Consider the following 16,096-nt stretch of genomic DNA (forward strand, 5'->3'; position numbering starts at 1 on the left):
GCTGATCCTCCAGAAAGAGAATAGGCGCTAAAAGAAACTAAAGAGAAGAAAGGTAGTAGAAAAGAAAAAAGAAAGAAGGAAGATTATAGGAGCTAAAAATACAGTGAGGAGAGCTTGGCTAAGCATCAAAGAAGGGCAGATGTGTTTCCAAATAGAAGTGGTGGTTTAGATATGTCAGGAAGCACAGCGCCAAATGATGGGTGGAAAAATAAAGGTTATTTAGACTGAGCTCAGCAGAATAAAAAGATTCATTGGAGAATCAAACTGAGGGACAGGCCTCTCAGCAACACGGAAGTCCTACTGCCTCAACCCCAAGTTCTCTGGATCAAGTGTTGGCACCAACGATGGAATCTCTTGCCGTGGCTTCCGGGCCCTGGACCAGATAAAGTCTTTCCATCCTGACTTTATAATTCTGAGCAACTTTCGATGGAACAATTCCTGTTAAAGACTAGTCACTCTCCTAAGCGTATCCTCAGGTACTCGCTTCCCTTTCTGTCTAACAAAGCATAGGATAGTCTGGACGACTCCCACAACCAGGGGGAAGTGTAGCTCCTGTAAATACACCACTTCTGTGAGGTCGATGAATCTGACAAATGTTTAGGGAAGACGGGTCATGGGAAAAGAAATGTCATGATACCCAAGTCAGATCAGAATCATTCTCCACTTGAAGAGACTCGTTGCTTATCCTCATAAACCAGATGGGTGCCCGTGAAGGACCTGAGATGAAGTTCACATCAAGTGTTGGGTGATGTCATTCAGACCATGAGCAACAGGGGCTCAAGAAAGGGTCGGATGGGCGAATGGGTCACAATATTAATAACTTTAATAAGTACATTATTTATTGAGTGCTTACTGTGCGCCAGGAGCCATGCCAAGTGCTTCATTTGTAGTCCTATTTCATCCTCACAGTAATCTTGGAGTAGGCACTATTACTATACTATCCATATTTCACAGATGAGAAAAGTAAGGCTCAGAGATGTGAATTCATTGAGAGAAGGATCTTGGATGTCAACTCAGGAAGACTGAGTCCTGAGCCCAGAGACAGTCTTACGACAAGAATAGGACAAGAACTGGGGCCAGGGGTGGTATGTGGATGGGCCGACTAGATGAGAGGCAAAGCATCACAGTGATCTGAGTAGTTAAGAGCAAAAGTGGTGTAGACCTTGTTTGAGTCCAGCCTTTGTGGGTTACTCGCTCTGGGACCTGGGGCATGGTTCTTGAGCACCTTGTGTGTCAGTTTCTTCATCTGTAAAGTAGGGATGGCAACAGTGCCCAAACTCATAAGACTATTGGTAGCATTTCATGAGATGATGCTTGTGAAGTGCCTAGAATAGTACCCGGCCTACAGTACGTATTCAATAAATACGGATTTTACTGACATAGAAACAACAGCACAGGCCAGATTAACCTGGGTGAGTTCTAAGAAGCATGAGGGTTTCCTGTTGGGGCACAGTCAATTAAAGTGAATTACACTGAAGGGACAGAAGGCAGAATTTGATCGAATTTGCAGAGTATGCCGTCCATGTGAACAGCTCTGTGCTAGAAGGAGCTTCTGAATGCTCCTCAGAGCTAGAGTAGTGTCACATAGTCATTGAGTAAGAGGCCTAGGAAAGTAAACACAACAGATGAGTGTCCGGAAAGAGGAGGTATGGGAAAGCCAGATGGGGAAGGAGAGAAGAGAAACAGAAGACCTGCTTCTAGGATGCCTTTCTTGCCCTCTGTTTGCTTCTGTCTCTTCCTGCAGAGTAAAGGCAGACAGTAGCCCAAGAGCCTGGTGCCACCTCTCCAAGATTCACCAGCTTTGAAAGGATGCTTGCCTGCCCAGTCTCCAGACATCTGCAAACCCTTCCCAAAGACAAACCCTTTCCAACGCCCTGCTCTAAAACTGACCCACCTCTTGGGAGGTGAGGCCAGGGCTCGCCACTGAATGGGCCCCATTGTCCTCCCAAGCGTCTGTGGGTCCAGACGCCGTCGTCCTGGAGGTGGTTCCCCCACGGCCTGCGGTGCAGTCTGCCTGCAGACTTTGATTCACTCCAGGGACAACACTTGAAAAATCAGACAGGCAACACATGCGATTCCAGGAACGCCTGCCAGACTCATACTCTGTTTTTCCATCATTTCGCTCTCCTCCCCCTTGGGAGGGAGCCTCCTTTGGCATTTTGCATATGAGAAATGAAAACCACCAACAGGACAAGCACCTGATAAGGAGCTAGGCATTGCCCAAGAGTTCCCAGGAAGAGGCGTCTTTGTTCTCATTTCAAGCCCTTGACACTGCTAACAGCTCTAATTACTGCATTTGCCATGGGATGTAAAATAAAACCACATTCCAGAAACCATGTAGTCTCCTGGGGAGAGACACGCAGGGAGAGGTGCCCAGGGCTGCAGGAACGTGTTCTTTCATTTCTGGTCCCTAACCTTGGCAGCTATTCTGAGAATTTAACAGTACCTTCTTTATGTGCATGGAGAAGGGCACTTTTGCACATGTAAGGATGCATCTCACCACCTGTATCCACGAATCTGGTCTGCATATTTGACTACGTTGTGTGCAAAGCATGCTTCTTAAGAACGTTAGGACCTTCAAAATTCGCCGAAGCCATTTTGGGGGGAATGAGGACTTCAGAAGTCCCTCAGTCTGTAAGCACAATAAAACAGAACTTCTTCCAACATAATTTAACTATAAAATCCGATGATGTAACACCCATCCACACCCACATCACAAACCAAAGTGACATCACAAATACTAGAGATAATGGTTCAAAAGTGCCAGCACGTGAGCCAAAATCTGAGCAAACTACAGTTTGCCCATACATGACTGAGGCAGAGAAAGACAGTGACTAGAAATATTAAAACAAAACAAAACAAAAAGAGAGAAAAAGGGAAAAGAAAATACATATTTCTTCCCCCTACTAAGCTAGCTAAAATAAAATTTAAGGCAACCGAAATAAGGTAAGGTGATTTTATTTTTTATAGATGACATTTCTTAGAAAGCCAGGTCTCTTTTAAGAGTGTGATTCTAATCTATCCAAATTGTTCTCTTGTTCACGGCTGGTCCCAGGAAATGGAGACCAGCATCATTTACATTGTGCTTTTGCTTGTATGGACCCCAGCGTATATTTCCCTGTTGAGCAGCTCTCTTGGCTCATGGGAGTCTGGTTAGAAAGTGTATTCAGGGTGTGGCAGAAGTTTACCTGCTGTCATTTCCGTGTTGCAACATGGTTGAGGAGTCACTACAGATCCTATGGGAACCTTGAAGTGGTCCTGTCTCCCATTCCTTTCCTGCAATGGGTTCCCTTAGCTTTCCAGAAGACGGGAATTGTCTTTGATTCCTTATAAATGCCCCGTGACCCTTCACTTCCAGCCTGAGCATGCTGTGTTCTTTCAGAGCATGAATATCACCGTGACCTTGTGAAATTACTATCACTTCCCTGCTTGGTACGAAAGGCTTTGGTGAGCAGGAGAGAGGAGGTGTAGAAAGATTTCTAAGAGCTGTGTAGAAGGAATGGTCTATAAAAAGATGTTAATACTTTTGCCTCCAAAGTAGGCCTTCTAGTCTCTGCTTGAGACTTTTTTATTCCATTTTTTTCCCCATATAATTCTAGCATCCAATCCATGCGAGACGAGACGCCAGCATCCCCACCTATGGACTCCGACAGTCTATTTTACTGAACACCAGGCTTCAGGACTGCTATGTGGACTCGCCTGCCCTCACCAACATCTGGACAGGCAGAACGTGCGCAAAGCAGAACGTCAATGCCCCACCACCAGGTACCACCTCTTCCTGGGAAGTTGTAAAGAATCCGTTAATTGCCAGTTCGTTCTCCCTGGTTAAGCTAGTGCTCAGGCGACGACCACTGAAGGATAAATGCTGCCCAGTACCACGCAAGTTTGGAGAAGCAAAACCCTCGAAGAGATTAAAGCCCAAGGACAATTCAGCAATGAAAGCCACCCAGCTGGGCAGGATAAGAAACTCCATCAGTCCCAAGAGCCTGCGACCAGTGGGGCAGGGGCCGGGCTCACCTAGGTGCAGGAGGCCTGCAGGAGGCATCAATGAGGTAGATGACGGCTGGGGGTGAGGAAATGTGATGGAGTGGGGAGAGGGAAATGTAAGCCAGAGAACAGTTAATGCTTAAGAGAGTTATATGAAGTGAAGAAAATCTGAAAGACAGGATTGTGTGGGGGTGCTGTGGAGGATGGTTGGGGGTGGGAATGGGGGTCGGGGAAGGCAGCATGATATAGTGGAGGGAGTACCAGATCTGGGGTCACTACCTATTTACAGTCTGCCTAGGCACCCTGGAGCTAGGCTGTCAGGGTTCAAATACCAACTCTGACTATAATTGACGACAACTGTGGGCTTAGTCTCTTTCTGCCTCGGTTTTTGTCTTCTACAAAATGGGGAATAACAGCCTTTCCCTCATAGGGTCTCAAGAGGATTAAATGAGTTAATACACGCAAAGGGCTTTTGAACAGAGCCTGGCACAGAGTAAATGCTTAGGATCCTGCGTGGCATTCAATAGATGACAACTGCGGTTATTAACCTTCCAGCTGTGTGGCCTTGGGCAAACCAATTCCAATTTCCTTGCCTTTAAAGCTGTCTCCTGCTGACCTTACAGGGTTATGGAGAGCGCATGCCGTGGTATACATGAAGGAATTCAGTAAACTAGAACATGCTAGACAAATGTTGGTTGTGGCTGTAACCAAGACTCTGGGACACAAATCCCAGATAATTATTCTGAGCTCCCTTCTCAAGTTTTAGCTTTGACTTCTCTGCTTTCTTCCTGGCTAGAGCAAAGAAAGTTCAAAGGAGAAAAAAGAAACAGTCTGCCAAGATCTTGAGAGCAGATATGCTGAACATGTGGCTGCCACCCAAGTGCTACCCCGGGACATTGGGACAACAGCCTGGAAGGGCCGAGCGTTGCTTCCTGAAACCAGAAAGAGACGGCAGTTGTCAGAGGACACGCTAACTATCCACGGCCTGCCCACAGAGAGTTACCGGGCTCTGTACCACACTGTGGTCGAGCCGATGCTGTGGAATCCTTCAGGGACCCCCAAGAGGTACAGCTTGGAGTTGGGCAAGGCCATCAAACAAAGGCTCTGGAAAGCTCTGTGCAGCCAGGCTGCCACCCCCGGAGGCACTCAGAAGGACCTGTCGCCAGGCAGGAAGCGGCTGGAGGTCCACGAGGAGACTATGCCCAAGAAATGGCCCAAGTTAAAGACGGAGAAATAGGAACGGGAGCTCATGGGATCAGGATATTCTCTGCTAGATGTCTGAAAAATAAACACCACTTTGCACCTTCCATGTAATCCCAGAGTGCTTTACAAATTAGTAACTGCCCTCCCAGGGAAACAAGGCAGATGGGTACGGGATTCACTTCAGACTGAGGACTGCCCTCCACTCTTGTGATTAGGGAATTTCGAGGACTATATGCTAGGGGATTTTTCCTACAAGCCCCTTTCCCTTAACAAGGGCTTAAGGGTCGCTGTCTTCTGGGTAGGAAAAGGCCTGGCAGTTGAAGTCAACAGTTTATATACAGCCTATATTCCCCATCTTTAAAAAGTGGACTGCTAGGATCGACTACCATTTCCCTCACTCCCTCCACACAGGGCTGAGCAGAAAAACCACCACCACCTCAAGGACATAATCCCATACACTCTCTATCAGATACTCTCCCATGACACCACCCAAATCCCCAATAACCTGAACTTTATGTTGACAAGAGAGGAAATTATACGGATGCTTCCACGAGCGATTTGAAGTTAAAGGCATCACTTCATGCAAACCTCTTGTTGGTGGAATCTGCAGACCTTTACCAGACAGAGCAATGACAACATGTAACACATACTTGATAAAATTGTATTTTTTTTACAGTCATTTGTACAATTTGTTACAAAACCATAGAAGACTACAACTTGTTTTAAATCATTTTTGGTCGGCAAATACGTAAAATCTGTGTGCAATTATCATGTATTTACAGGGCCTCATGTTAGTCATTTTCAATGATTATTCCAACAATGTCACACTCTCAACATAAGACATGGCTTAAGATAAATATATTAGTAAATAAATATTCTGAGAACATATTTCCATAAATGAAATGTGCTGCCATACATATACAGAATATACATAAGTTGTTTTCTAGCCTTTAAAACATTTTTTAAAAATGGTAATGTCAGAGAAGGAGCCCTTAGACCATTTTATTACAAAATCTTTACAGCAAAGTCTTTACAAAATATCTTTTAAGTGCTATGGGAGAAATTTTTTTAAAACATTTTAAAATAGTGCCTTGTTAGACCAACACAATAGAGTTTATATAAAGAATAGAAAAAGGCAGTTCTGTTTAAAAAATAATTCTCTTGATTAGTAATTATTTTTTAGACCTCATTTTAAAAGCATTAGTCCTGCATGAACTTTGAGTAGAAACTAGCAGCACATGAGGGAGGGTCTGAGCGCTGGGACAGCAGATGGAGCTTTATAAAATGGCTTGGGTTCAGAAGAGAGGCAAAGAGACTGAGAGAATTAAAGCCAGCACACTGGGGCTGTGTCTACCACAAAGAGGTACCTTGTTGATCAGAACTCCCAAACTCCCATTTTAAACTGGTTGTAGCACTGGTCAGTTTACGTGGCTGTCCTACACCCAGGGCTGGACCACGGGACCACGCCCAGCAGTCCCACTCCCACTCTGGCTGGGGGGGTGGTTCTCAATGGAAAATGCTATGCTCCCAGTTTCCACCTCTAGATAACCCCCACCCACCATGGAGAGGCCAACAAAAAAGCTATTTGTCATCATTACTGGAGTTTTACAACTTCAAAGAAGATATTTCTTTTTATTTGAATGGTGAGGCATTAATATAGTTGGTTACTATATCCTGGTGACCTCCCTGTCTGGCGAGCCAACACAAATTTAAGACAATGGCTGATATTTAAAGTTTCATTTTTCTGTTTCTACCACCCTGTAAACTACAAAAGTTAAATGTGCTTCTTTTGCCATCCGTAGCTATTGCTCTTTCAAATGAAAATTAGACACATTTATTTTAACAAGCCCAGCTGAAGTCACATTCTCTACTCATCTATTTATTGCTTAAGGCTGTTGAGGAGCAGTTTTCCAGCCTGGGCTAAAGAAAGCCACTTTGGGGGTATGGTTTCAGACAAGGAAAATAATATGCCCTCAAAGGCATTAAAAACAAAAAAAACAAAACCACAAACAACAAAAAAAATCTCAACAATGAGAAGCTGTTTTTTGCATTTCATGTTAGAAGCCATACTCCCCACCCCTTCCCTAAACCCATGTAATGCAAGCTGTTGTCCTCAGCAGCTGCTCCTCCTGGCCTGAGAAATAAAGGCAGCCCAGATCACATGGCAACAGCTTAGGGCTTCTCACACCCTGGCCAACAGGTGTGCTGGGCACAGCCCGGGGGCGGTGAGGGGGTCGGGGGGCCGCCCCCAAGAGACTGCACTACTGAGGCTGGAGGACAAATCTTACCACAGTGAGTTCCTAAATGGCAAAAGGCTCAATCATTTGACGCTAGAATTTGTCAAATCTTGGCTAGAAGTAGGCAGATTTCCTCATCATAAGCTGGAGTTTTTAAGAAAAAAGGATTCTGATACAGTGAGATTCTCTTTCAAAACGTTCTGGTCTGGACCCTGGGGGGACTTCCCCTGAGCCTTACCGGAGGAGTCATCACAGTTGCCTGGCAACCCACGATCTCTATTTCCCCACCTACAGGGAGCCAGGTCGAAAGGTTCCTAGTCCGCATATGAGCATTTCAGATGACAATATCCGCTGAATAAATGAATAAATAAAAGTGACCAGAAGAGTCAGCAAGCACAAGGCTAATGTGATTAGTTTCTTCTAAAAAAAAATTTTTTAGAACAAGAAATACATTGGACAAAAAGGATGACAATCCCTGATCTGAAATAGCTTTAAATAGATTCTCCCTTTTAAAATGGAAACATCTTTAAAAAGAAATGGTTTGGGTTTTTAACTCTCCCTCCCTCTTAAAAAACAACAACAAAAGGCTGGAAAAATATACAAAAACCTACCCTTTGGGTCTAAACTATCTGATAGTCTCTTTCTCTGTCTCATGGAAAACCAAAACATAATAGTGCATTAGGTAAAAAGGATAGTAGACATTTGCAGGCGAGATGAACACTTTCAGCCATGAGGCAGAGGCCTGAATAACCCTGAAGCGGTGCTTCGGTGGCGAAGTGGGATGGGAGCCGTATCTTCAAGCGGAGCTCGCGCAGACCCCGCGGGGTCCCAGCCTTGCGCCCCCAGGAAGGCAGCCCGAGGCCTGAGCAGCCGAGGGGCGTGGCTGCGCCCACACAGACGCATGCGCAGAGGCACGCTCCGGCGCGCCCTCCGTCCCTTCTCCGGGTTACGAGAGCGCTCTCTCCCAGCCCCATCGGACACCAAGGCCGCAAAAGTACATTCCTCCTGGGTGTTTGTCCCCACACACCCCGTCAAACCATTTCTGCAGCCAGTGGTAGGAAGCCCAAGATCAGGATTGTGAATTGTCCTTTTACTTAGAACGATGACCCGAGGGGACAGACTGAGGACAGTGGGCAGAAGCGTCCCTGTCACCATGGGGCTTATGTAGCAACGGCTCCTCCCGGCTCCCCAGTGCTGCAGACCTTCCGCCCTATTCCTAGCTGTTTCCATCAGCTGCCTAAAGGTGTGGGCTGGAGGGGCATGGCTTCCCAGGAAACCTGAAAGTTTGTACGTTGGGATTTGCCACGAGAAAGAAAGAGGCAGCATTGCATTGTTCCTCAGAGTTTGTACCCATATCAACTAGCTTTACTTCAAGTTTCTGGTTCATTTTCTAAGGCAGGTGTAGCCCTGAGCTTTTCAAAGGCCTGAGCTCCCTCTGGGGAGACAACAGTATCTACACATGGTGTGGTTCAATTAATGCAGCAGTGATTTTTTTTTCAGCAAAAGTTGGCGGTTAGGGTTCTTTAAAATATATATTTAAATAACTTTTTACATTTACATATAATATCTTAAAAAACAAAGCAGAGAATTCAATCCCACACACCTCGGAACCCCAAGCACACACACTTTACAAAACAGAAGAATAACATGTTATCAAAAGAGGCAAAGGACTCAGAGAATTGTGTCTGTTGGTTTGTTAATTGTGGGGGGAGGGTTTGCCACAGGTGGCTCACATTTTGGGTTGAGAAGGAGGGCTCTCTTTATTACCACTTTTGTGTGTTTGTCAAAGCTAAAAAAATTTTCTGTTTTTTCTGAAGTCAGAATTTGGAGTCTCCGTGCAGTTCCCATTTCCACATAAGAGTTCCTTCTGGGCTCAGGCACCCGGGCTGCCGCCACCTTCTGCTGGGTGAGATCTCTGTCTTGGGGGAGAGAGAACAATCATCAGGAGAGGGAGCGGGCATGGCAGGCTTCGGGGGCTCCGCACGGGGACCAGGTAAGGGACTTGGGTGCCTGTCCCCAGCGTGTGGCAGGCTGTCCGGAAGTGACAGCTCCTAAGACTGGACAGACTGCATATGGTAAAGGGCTGAAGAAGCGCTCCGTTTCCGAGAGCTCCTCATTCTGTGCTAGGAGCACACATGCCTCCTAGAGAGCTGGCCTCCCCGCAACTGGATGTGCAGAGCCTTCTGGAAGCCCTTAGATAGCATGAAAAGATGTGGATCAGGCACTGTGGCAGGCACTGGGAAGAGCAGAGGAGAAGACCCCTTCACAGAGTGTACAGACCCCAAAACAAAATAATTTCAGATTGTGATAACCTGGGAAGTAAGGAAACAGTGGGAGAGTAACCTCGGAGGGGGCTGGAGGGCGTCATTTAAGCTGAGATCTGGAGGAGAGAAGCGGCAGAGGGGTATGGAGGCTGGAACTTGTCACGTTGGAGGAACAGGACTGAGGCCATAGGGCAAGGAGGGGAGCAGAGGAGGAGGGGGTCAGAGGGGTAGGCAGGGGCCAGATCATATAGAACTGGGTGAAGAGTTTACAGTTTTAAAATTCGAAAGGAAATGGCAAGTCACTGAAGGGTTTTCTAGTGTAAAGACATAGACCTATGTTTCAAAAAACACTCCCCTGGTTGCCATGAGGAACACAAGACTTGCGACAGACCAGTCAGAAGGCTACTGTCCTCCCCCCGAGAGAGGAAATGGGCCCGACGGAGGGGAGAGCAGGTGGGGAGGCACAGTAGATAAGTTTGGAATACAGTTTTGAGGTGGAACTTGTAGTGCTACAAGGTCTGGCCTGCACAGTTTAATTACTGAGACAAAATGTTAGGAAATTTTATAGTTATTTGGCAATGTCTGCTGAGTCTAATAATAAATTCTGGACTTGGATTCTGCATGTCTTTTGCTCGGTTTCATTTTTCTGGGAGTTCAGTTTTCTGGACAGGGGGAAAACAAGCAAATGTGGTTCTCACAGACAGGTGGAGTAGCCCAGGACACAGGTGAGCGAGCGACAGGGCAGGCCCGGGGATGGTGCCTGGGCTTTTGGCCTGAGCAGCTGGGTGGGGAGCCTTGGAGAAGGGCGGGCCCAGAGGGAGGAACTCAAGAGTGCTGCTGTGGACATGAGGATGGGATGCTTATGTAGCATTTGGGGGCAGAAATCATGGAAGGAGAGGGCCCGGTGGGTCTGGAACTCAGAGGAGGCTGGGTTGGGGAATAACACTGGGAAGTCATCAGGTACAGACGGTGTTTAAAGTCAGAGACACAAAGGAAGTCACCTAGAAAACCACCAGAGAGAGAGAAGAGGACCCCGACTCTGGCCTACTGTCATCTCCTGCTCTCACCTGCAGCCTCAGTGGCTGTGGCGTTGGACTCCTGAGTGTCCTGGGAGGCACCGGGGAAGTTGGCCCTGGTGGCCCCTGCCTCCTCCAGGAGACATCCAGGGGGCAGCGGTGCCCTGGCCTGGCAGCACAGAACCCGCTCTTCTTCCTGAGCTGCTCCCAGACCCCTGTGGGGCCGCAGGGCGTCCAGGCCCGGCGTCCCACCCCAAGGGCCAAGGCCGTGGGTTCCATGGCAGTCCAAGGACAGGCCCAACTCACAGTCCACATCCTCTGGAATGATGGGGATGCGCTGGCTCAGGTCCCGGGCCCCTGGGTGGCAGCTGGGCGGGGCCTCCTGGGCGAGCGTGTACTGCACGCTCACCGAGCAGTCCTCAGTGTAGCAGCCGCTGCCCCCTCCGCCACCATGGGCCACCTGCTTCTCTTCATAGAAGCAGCAGGGCAGGCCCTCATATTTCACCCCATCTGTCCTGGGCAAATGGTCTGGGTGAAGGCCATATAGGCCCTGGGAGCTTCCCGGCTGTGACTCCCCACCTGTGGGGCCACAGCCCTCACAGAGCGGGGTGCCCAGGAACAAGGTGCTGCCCCCCGCTGCTCCTACGCCGGGCTCCAGTGCGGAGGGCTGGAGCTCGCAGCAGCAGGCACACGAGGGCCCCTCATGGCTCCCCTTCCAGGTCCTCCTGAGGTCCGGGGTGGCCCCAGGAGAAGCCTCGAGCCCCACTTCTGAGGTAGAGCTATTGGGCGCCCTGTGCTCCAGGGAGGAGTTGCTGCTGTAGTCCATCTCAAGGCTGCAGGTGGACAGCCGGTCCCCCACGGGAGAGGCAGGGCCAGGCCAAGGCTCTCCCCGCCCAGCGCCTGGACTGTGGGCTGTCAGGAGCTCCTCAGGTGGCAGGGAGCCCTCGAGGCGCATGACAGGCCCCCAGCCAGAGGTGCCCGAGCCCCCTACGTCACTGGTGCGACAGGGGCTCCGGCTGCGGTAGATGAAGGGGTCATAGTCGCTGCTGAGGGAGCTGCGGAAGGTGGAGCAGCTCCCGTACACGCCTTGGTTGCTGACCTCAGTGCAGTCCACCACGGAGTCACTGGAGGAGCAGTGGCACTGGCCAGAGCTGCTGCTGCTGCTGCTGCTGTCACTGCCCGGGCAGTCGGCCAGGTAGCCACTGCACACCGAGCGGTGGCCGTGGTAGCAGCTAAAGCTGGATGTGCTGCCACTCTCCAGGTGGGAGGGCGGGGCCATGTGCACCACGGTGGGGAAGAGCAGGCTGCTGCTGCCACTCGGGGGAAAGGCACGGGAAGGGCCCCTGGGAGCGAGGCTGGGTGCAGCCTGACCCTCCTGCTCAGGGTAGCTGAGGCCCTGGAAGTAGTAGTGTTGGTACATGGTCTCATACTGGGAGAAGCAAGCTGCCTTGGAAAAGCTGCGGCCGCTGAACTTGGGCCTGCGGAAGGGGTGGGCTGGCGAATAGGCCCGGTGCTCCAGGCCACAGTGGTGAGGGGCCAGGGTGTGGTCCAGGTGGAGGGGTGGGTAGCCGCGGATGTAGGCGGGGGTTTGTGGCGAATAGAGGCTCTGCTCCCCGTGCCGGTCCATGGTCAGCAGTGTGACGGGGTTCCCATGGGAGTCCATGCTTGTCCTTGTAGGGTAGGCTGGGATGGCGTTGGTCCTGTGCACGCGGCCGGGGTAGTGCACCGGCAAGATCACCCTCTGCTGCCGGCTGCGTGCGAGGTTGCTGGTCTCCACGCACATGGTGCTTGGGTTTCCCTTTTGTTCTGGGGAGAAGGGGAGGAAGGAAAGTCAGCAGCTGAGCACGCTGGGGGCAGGGGCTAGGAGGGATGAATCAGGGCAAAGACTGAAGCAGCAGGCTTGATCACATGCCAAGGTGCCCAGTCTAAGGTGTCACCAAACTCAGCCATGCTGCCAGAGCTGACCAGCTTCTCTATTTGAAAGGTGGCCACACCTGTCAGGGCCCATCTCCCATCTCCCCACAGGAGTTTGCAGAGAGCAACAGGATAGGATACAAAGATGAAACTCATTTCCCTCTTAGAAAAAGAACTACTCTGAGTGCACCCTGTGTTCCAGCCCCCTCACCCAACACCACAGTGACACAGAAGCAGCACCACAACCCTGTAGCACTGGGCAGAGGCAAGCGTCATCACTGTCATTCCCGCTAAAGAGATCGCGGGCCTAAGGCCTGGAGAGGCCAGATGCCTTGCCCAAGGTCAGAAAACTGGTTCACGTGAAGGCCAAGACTTGAACTCAGGGCAATTCTTCAGGCCAGGCTCTCCTCAGGGTCTGGAGGCCTGGTGACCTCCAGAACCCAAAGTTGCCATGCCTCCAAGTCCAGATGGCAATGCTTGGTGGCCTTGCTCATGCACCAGCCTGTAGCATACGCCACGCTCTTGCTAGGCACTCGGTAGGGACAGTGACTCTTCAGCAACGATGAAGGCATGTGACAGTTACCTATGATGTTGTGCCGACAGTGGGGGCAGGTGTGGTGCTGCAGCAGCCATGGGTCCACGCACTTCCTGTGAAAGCGGTGAGTACAAGGGATAACCCGCAGCTCCTGGGAAGGGAGAGAGGACGCACAGCCTGAAGGGAGGGCACAGGTGGAGGGCAGTTCTGCCTCAGCCCCGCATGTGCTTCTTCCTGGAGCCCAGTGTGGACCAAGGAGCCCTGTTCCCCATACCAGGGCCCAGAGTCTCTCTCCCCTTCCTCCTCCCCATCTCTAGCTACAGGTAGACTCAATTCCCTGGAGTCAGAGCCCACGCACGGGTTCCAGGGAAAAGGAAATGGCCATCAGTGAGCCCCAACCATGGCCTTCAGAGGTAAGGGAGAAAACACAGAGGCAGGCTCCTGTCCTGTCACAGAAGGAGGGCACTCACATTCATGCCGCACACAAGGGAAGACTGGAGCCATGTGCTAGTGCAGATGGGCAGCCTGGGCGTGAGGAGAGAGGGCGAGTACACCCCAAGATCTCCTGCATCTCTGAGATGGTGGCTGCCTCCAGGTACCCCAAATGGGGACCAGTAGAAAGGAAGATGCCCAGGACTCAGGATTGAGGGGTTGGGCAGCAAAGGGGCAAAGTTCTCCTGTGCTTTCCTTCACTGGGCCCTGAACACTCACCTAGGGCACATGGTTTATAACAAAGCAGCCTGTGTGGAGAGCAGGTGATGGGGTTTTCTGAGGGAGAACCGCCTCTGGAGTTCCTGAGCCCAGGCACCCTCCAAATTTGCTCATTTTACTTTGTTTTTCCATTCTCTCACCAGCTTAATGCAATAAGATTCAAACTAATATCTAATGCTGTGCTGGACCGTGGCAAGAGTTCTACCTGTATTTTCTCATGTAACCTTTGTGATCACCTGGAGTGCAGGACATTCTCGGGCCTGTGTCACAAGCACAGGCATAGAGCATGAAGTCACTTGCCCAAGATCACAAAGCTAGAACCCGCCTGGGCCAGGATTAGAACCCAGGCAGTCTGCACCTAGAGACCATGCAAGACTCGATTAATCTAAAGGCCTCTGCAAAAACTCACTTTTCATCCAACAGCCTACACAGCAGTAGAACACTTCATCAAAGGGGCATCAAATGTCTGCAGCTAACACTGAAGTGGTCTGCCCCCCGCCAAATGTGAGTGTATGTACCCCTCTATCTAGAAAGATTCAGCAAACATGGCCAAATGTTAACAATGGGTGATTCTAGGTGAATGATACGTCATTCATTGTATGATTCTTGCAACTTTTCTGAAAATTTGAAATTTTCAGGAAAAAAGGTAGAAGAAATAAGGGGACATCCCATCTTTTCTCTCTTTATAAATAAAAACACCAAATGTTCCACATGGCTTTGTAGGAGAGATTTATATCAAGTCTCGTCTCAGAGTTTTCAGAAGAGCAATTCTGAAATTAAGTCAACATGTATGAATGTCCTTAAAACCAGACATTTTCTGGTCCTACCATATATTTCTGATCAACTTTCAAAATCACTTGTGTTCAGCTGGGTCCTCTGGAGACAGCGTCTCTGCAATGTGGCCGCCCCTTTCCAGGGGAAACAGCAGTTAGAATGTCTCAGGTCATCCCCTTGAGACCTAGGCATTTAAGCCTTTCTGCTCCTGCAAAGCTGTGGGAAGAGGACACGGGGCCCTATCCTTATAGGTTCTGTGTGCTTCTGCTAACCTGTGTACCTCATGCCCACCCGGGATGGGCTCTGCCTCTGCCATTACCTCTCCGTCGATGTACTTCTCAAGGCAGATGGCACAGTCGGACGTGGAGCTGCTGCTGAGCGTGTCCAGTGCCCCACAGCTCCCCTCCCGGCGCCCCTTGCTCTTGGAGTTGAACTTTCTGGTTTCCATCTTCTCCAGAGCCTGCACGGCCAGCCTATTCATGGAATTCTGTGTGGCAGAATGTGGTCCATGTTAGGGTCTGGGATGTATCCACAGGAGTAGTCACCCCAGGGCCATGGCACTCCATGCATCAGGACAAGCAAATGCTAGTCTCTCTCAGGCCAGAACAGACCTTTGAGAGAGCACTAAAAATTTAGATCGCCACAGCACAGATCCTCCAGATTCTTGAGTGTCCTCGACATCAACCTGGGCTTTTCCCAAGTGGCAGTACCAGCAGAGGTCTACTCCAATTACTTGGACAACTCTGCAAGACCCTGAGTTATTAACCTGCTCCATGCCAAGGGCTCCTCCTCTTTACACTGAAGAAAGTTCTGAGGGCAAATGAGACAACGCACGTGAGTGCTCAGCACTTGGCCAACGGTACATGCTCAATTAACACTGCCCACTGTTCTGTTGGTGGTGGCCACTCAACCTCTGTGAGAACTCGGCAATTCTCCTCGAGAGATTGCCTACCAAGTCCACCATCTCTCTCCCGAGACGTCACGCTGCTACACATTTGAGAGCCTAAGTTCCCGCTTATCCTCTCATCACCCTCCACCCTCAAATCCTTCCTTCCTTCAAGCACACAGTGATGTGCCAGCTGGGGCATCAGAGTGCCTACTCTGTATACTGAGAATCGCCTGGAGAGCTTGGTAGAAGCAGAGATTCAGATCCAGCAGGTCTAGGGTGGGGCCTGAGATTCTGCGTTTCTGCCAAGCTCTCAGTGATGCTGATGGTTCCCAGATTATATCTGAGGAGGAAGGCTCTAGGGTTCCAAATTAACATTCAAACATTTCTTTAGAAAAACTCCTGGCTGGGAACAACCCCAGTGCTCAGCCTCTGTAGGACTGACCCTTTTGGAAGAGAGGAGAGACAGTGCTATAAGCTTTGCTCTTGTTTTCTCTGTCTTTGCTGTTTCTAGGCTTCTGGGAACAGGCCACAGAGCCCAGGCCCCACCCCTGGTTTTCACTAGCGAC

At 49.8% G+C, this 16,096-nt stretch overlaps 2 protein-coding genes across 3 annotated transcripts in view; one reads left to right on the plus strand and one right to left on the minus strand.

Moving 5' to 3' along the window:
* Positions 1 to 2,749: 2,749 nt before the first annotated feature.
* C7H22orf31 (chromosome 7 C22orf31 homolog) lies at positions 2,750 to 5,294 on the plus strand. Its single transcript, XM_008524988.2, has 3 exons — positions 2,750 to 2,770; positions 3,600 to 4,052; positions 4,784 to 5,294. Exons 1-3 carry the CDS (start codon positions 2,750 to 2,752, stop codon positions 5,222 to 5,224), a joined length of 915 nt encoding a protein of 304 aa, XP_008523210.1. The 3' UTR covers positions 5,225 to 5,294.
* A 543-nt stretch (positions 5,295 to 5,837) lies between these two features.
* ZNRF3 (zinc and ring finger 3) overlaps positions 5,838 to 16,096 on the minus strand; it is a 150,659-nt gene continuing 140,400 nt past the window's right edge. For both annotated transcript variants that reach the window (XM_070628627.1, XM_070628628.1), the window contains exons 6-8: positions 14,961 to 15,128; positions 13,205 to 13,307; positions 5,838 to 12,513 (exon numbers count right to left, since the gene is read on the minus strand). In XM_070628627.1, coding sequence (XP_070484728.1) covers positions 10,742 to 12,513; positions 13,205 to 13,307; positions 14,961 to 15,128 — 2,043 coding nt within the window. In that variant the 3' untranslated portion in view covers positions 5,838 to 10,741. The remainder of the gene's footprint in view (positions 12,514 to 13,204; positions 13,308 to 14,960; positions 15,129 to 16,096) is intronic.

The sequence above is a fragment of the Equus przewalskii genome, chromosome 7 (assembly GCF_037783145.1).
Source record: "Equus przewalskii isolate Varuska chromosome 7, EquPr2, whole genome shotgun sequence".
NCBI classification, from domain to species: Eukaryota; Metazoa; Chordata; class Mammalia; order Perissodactyla; family Equidae; genus Equus; species Equus przewalskii.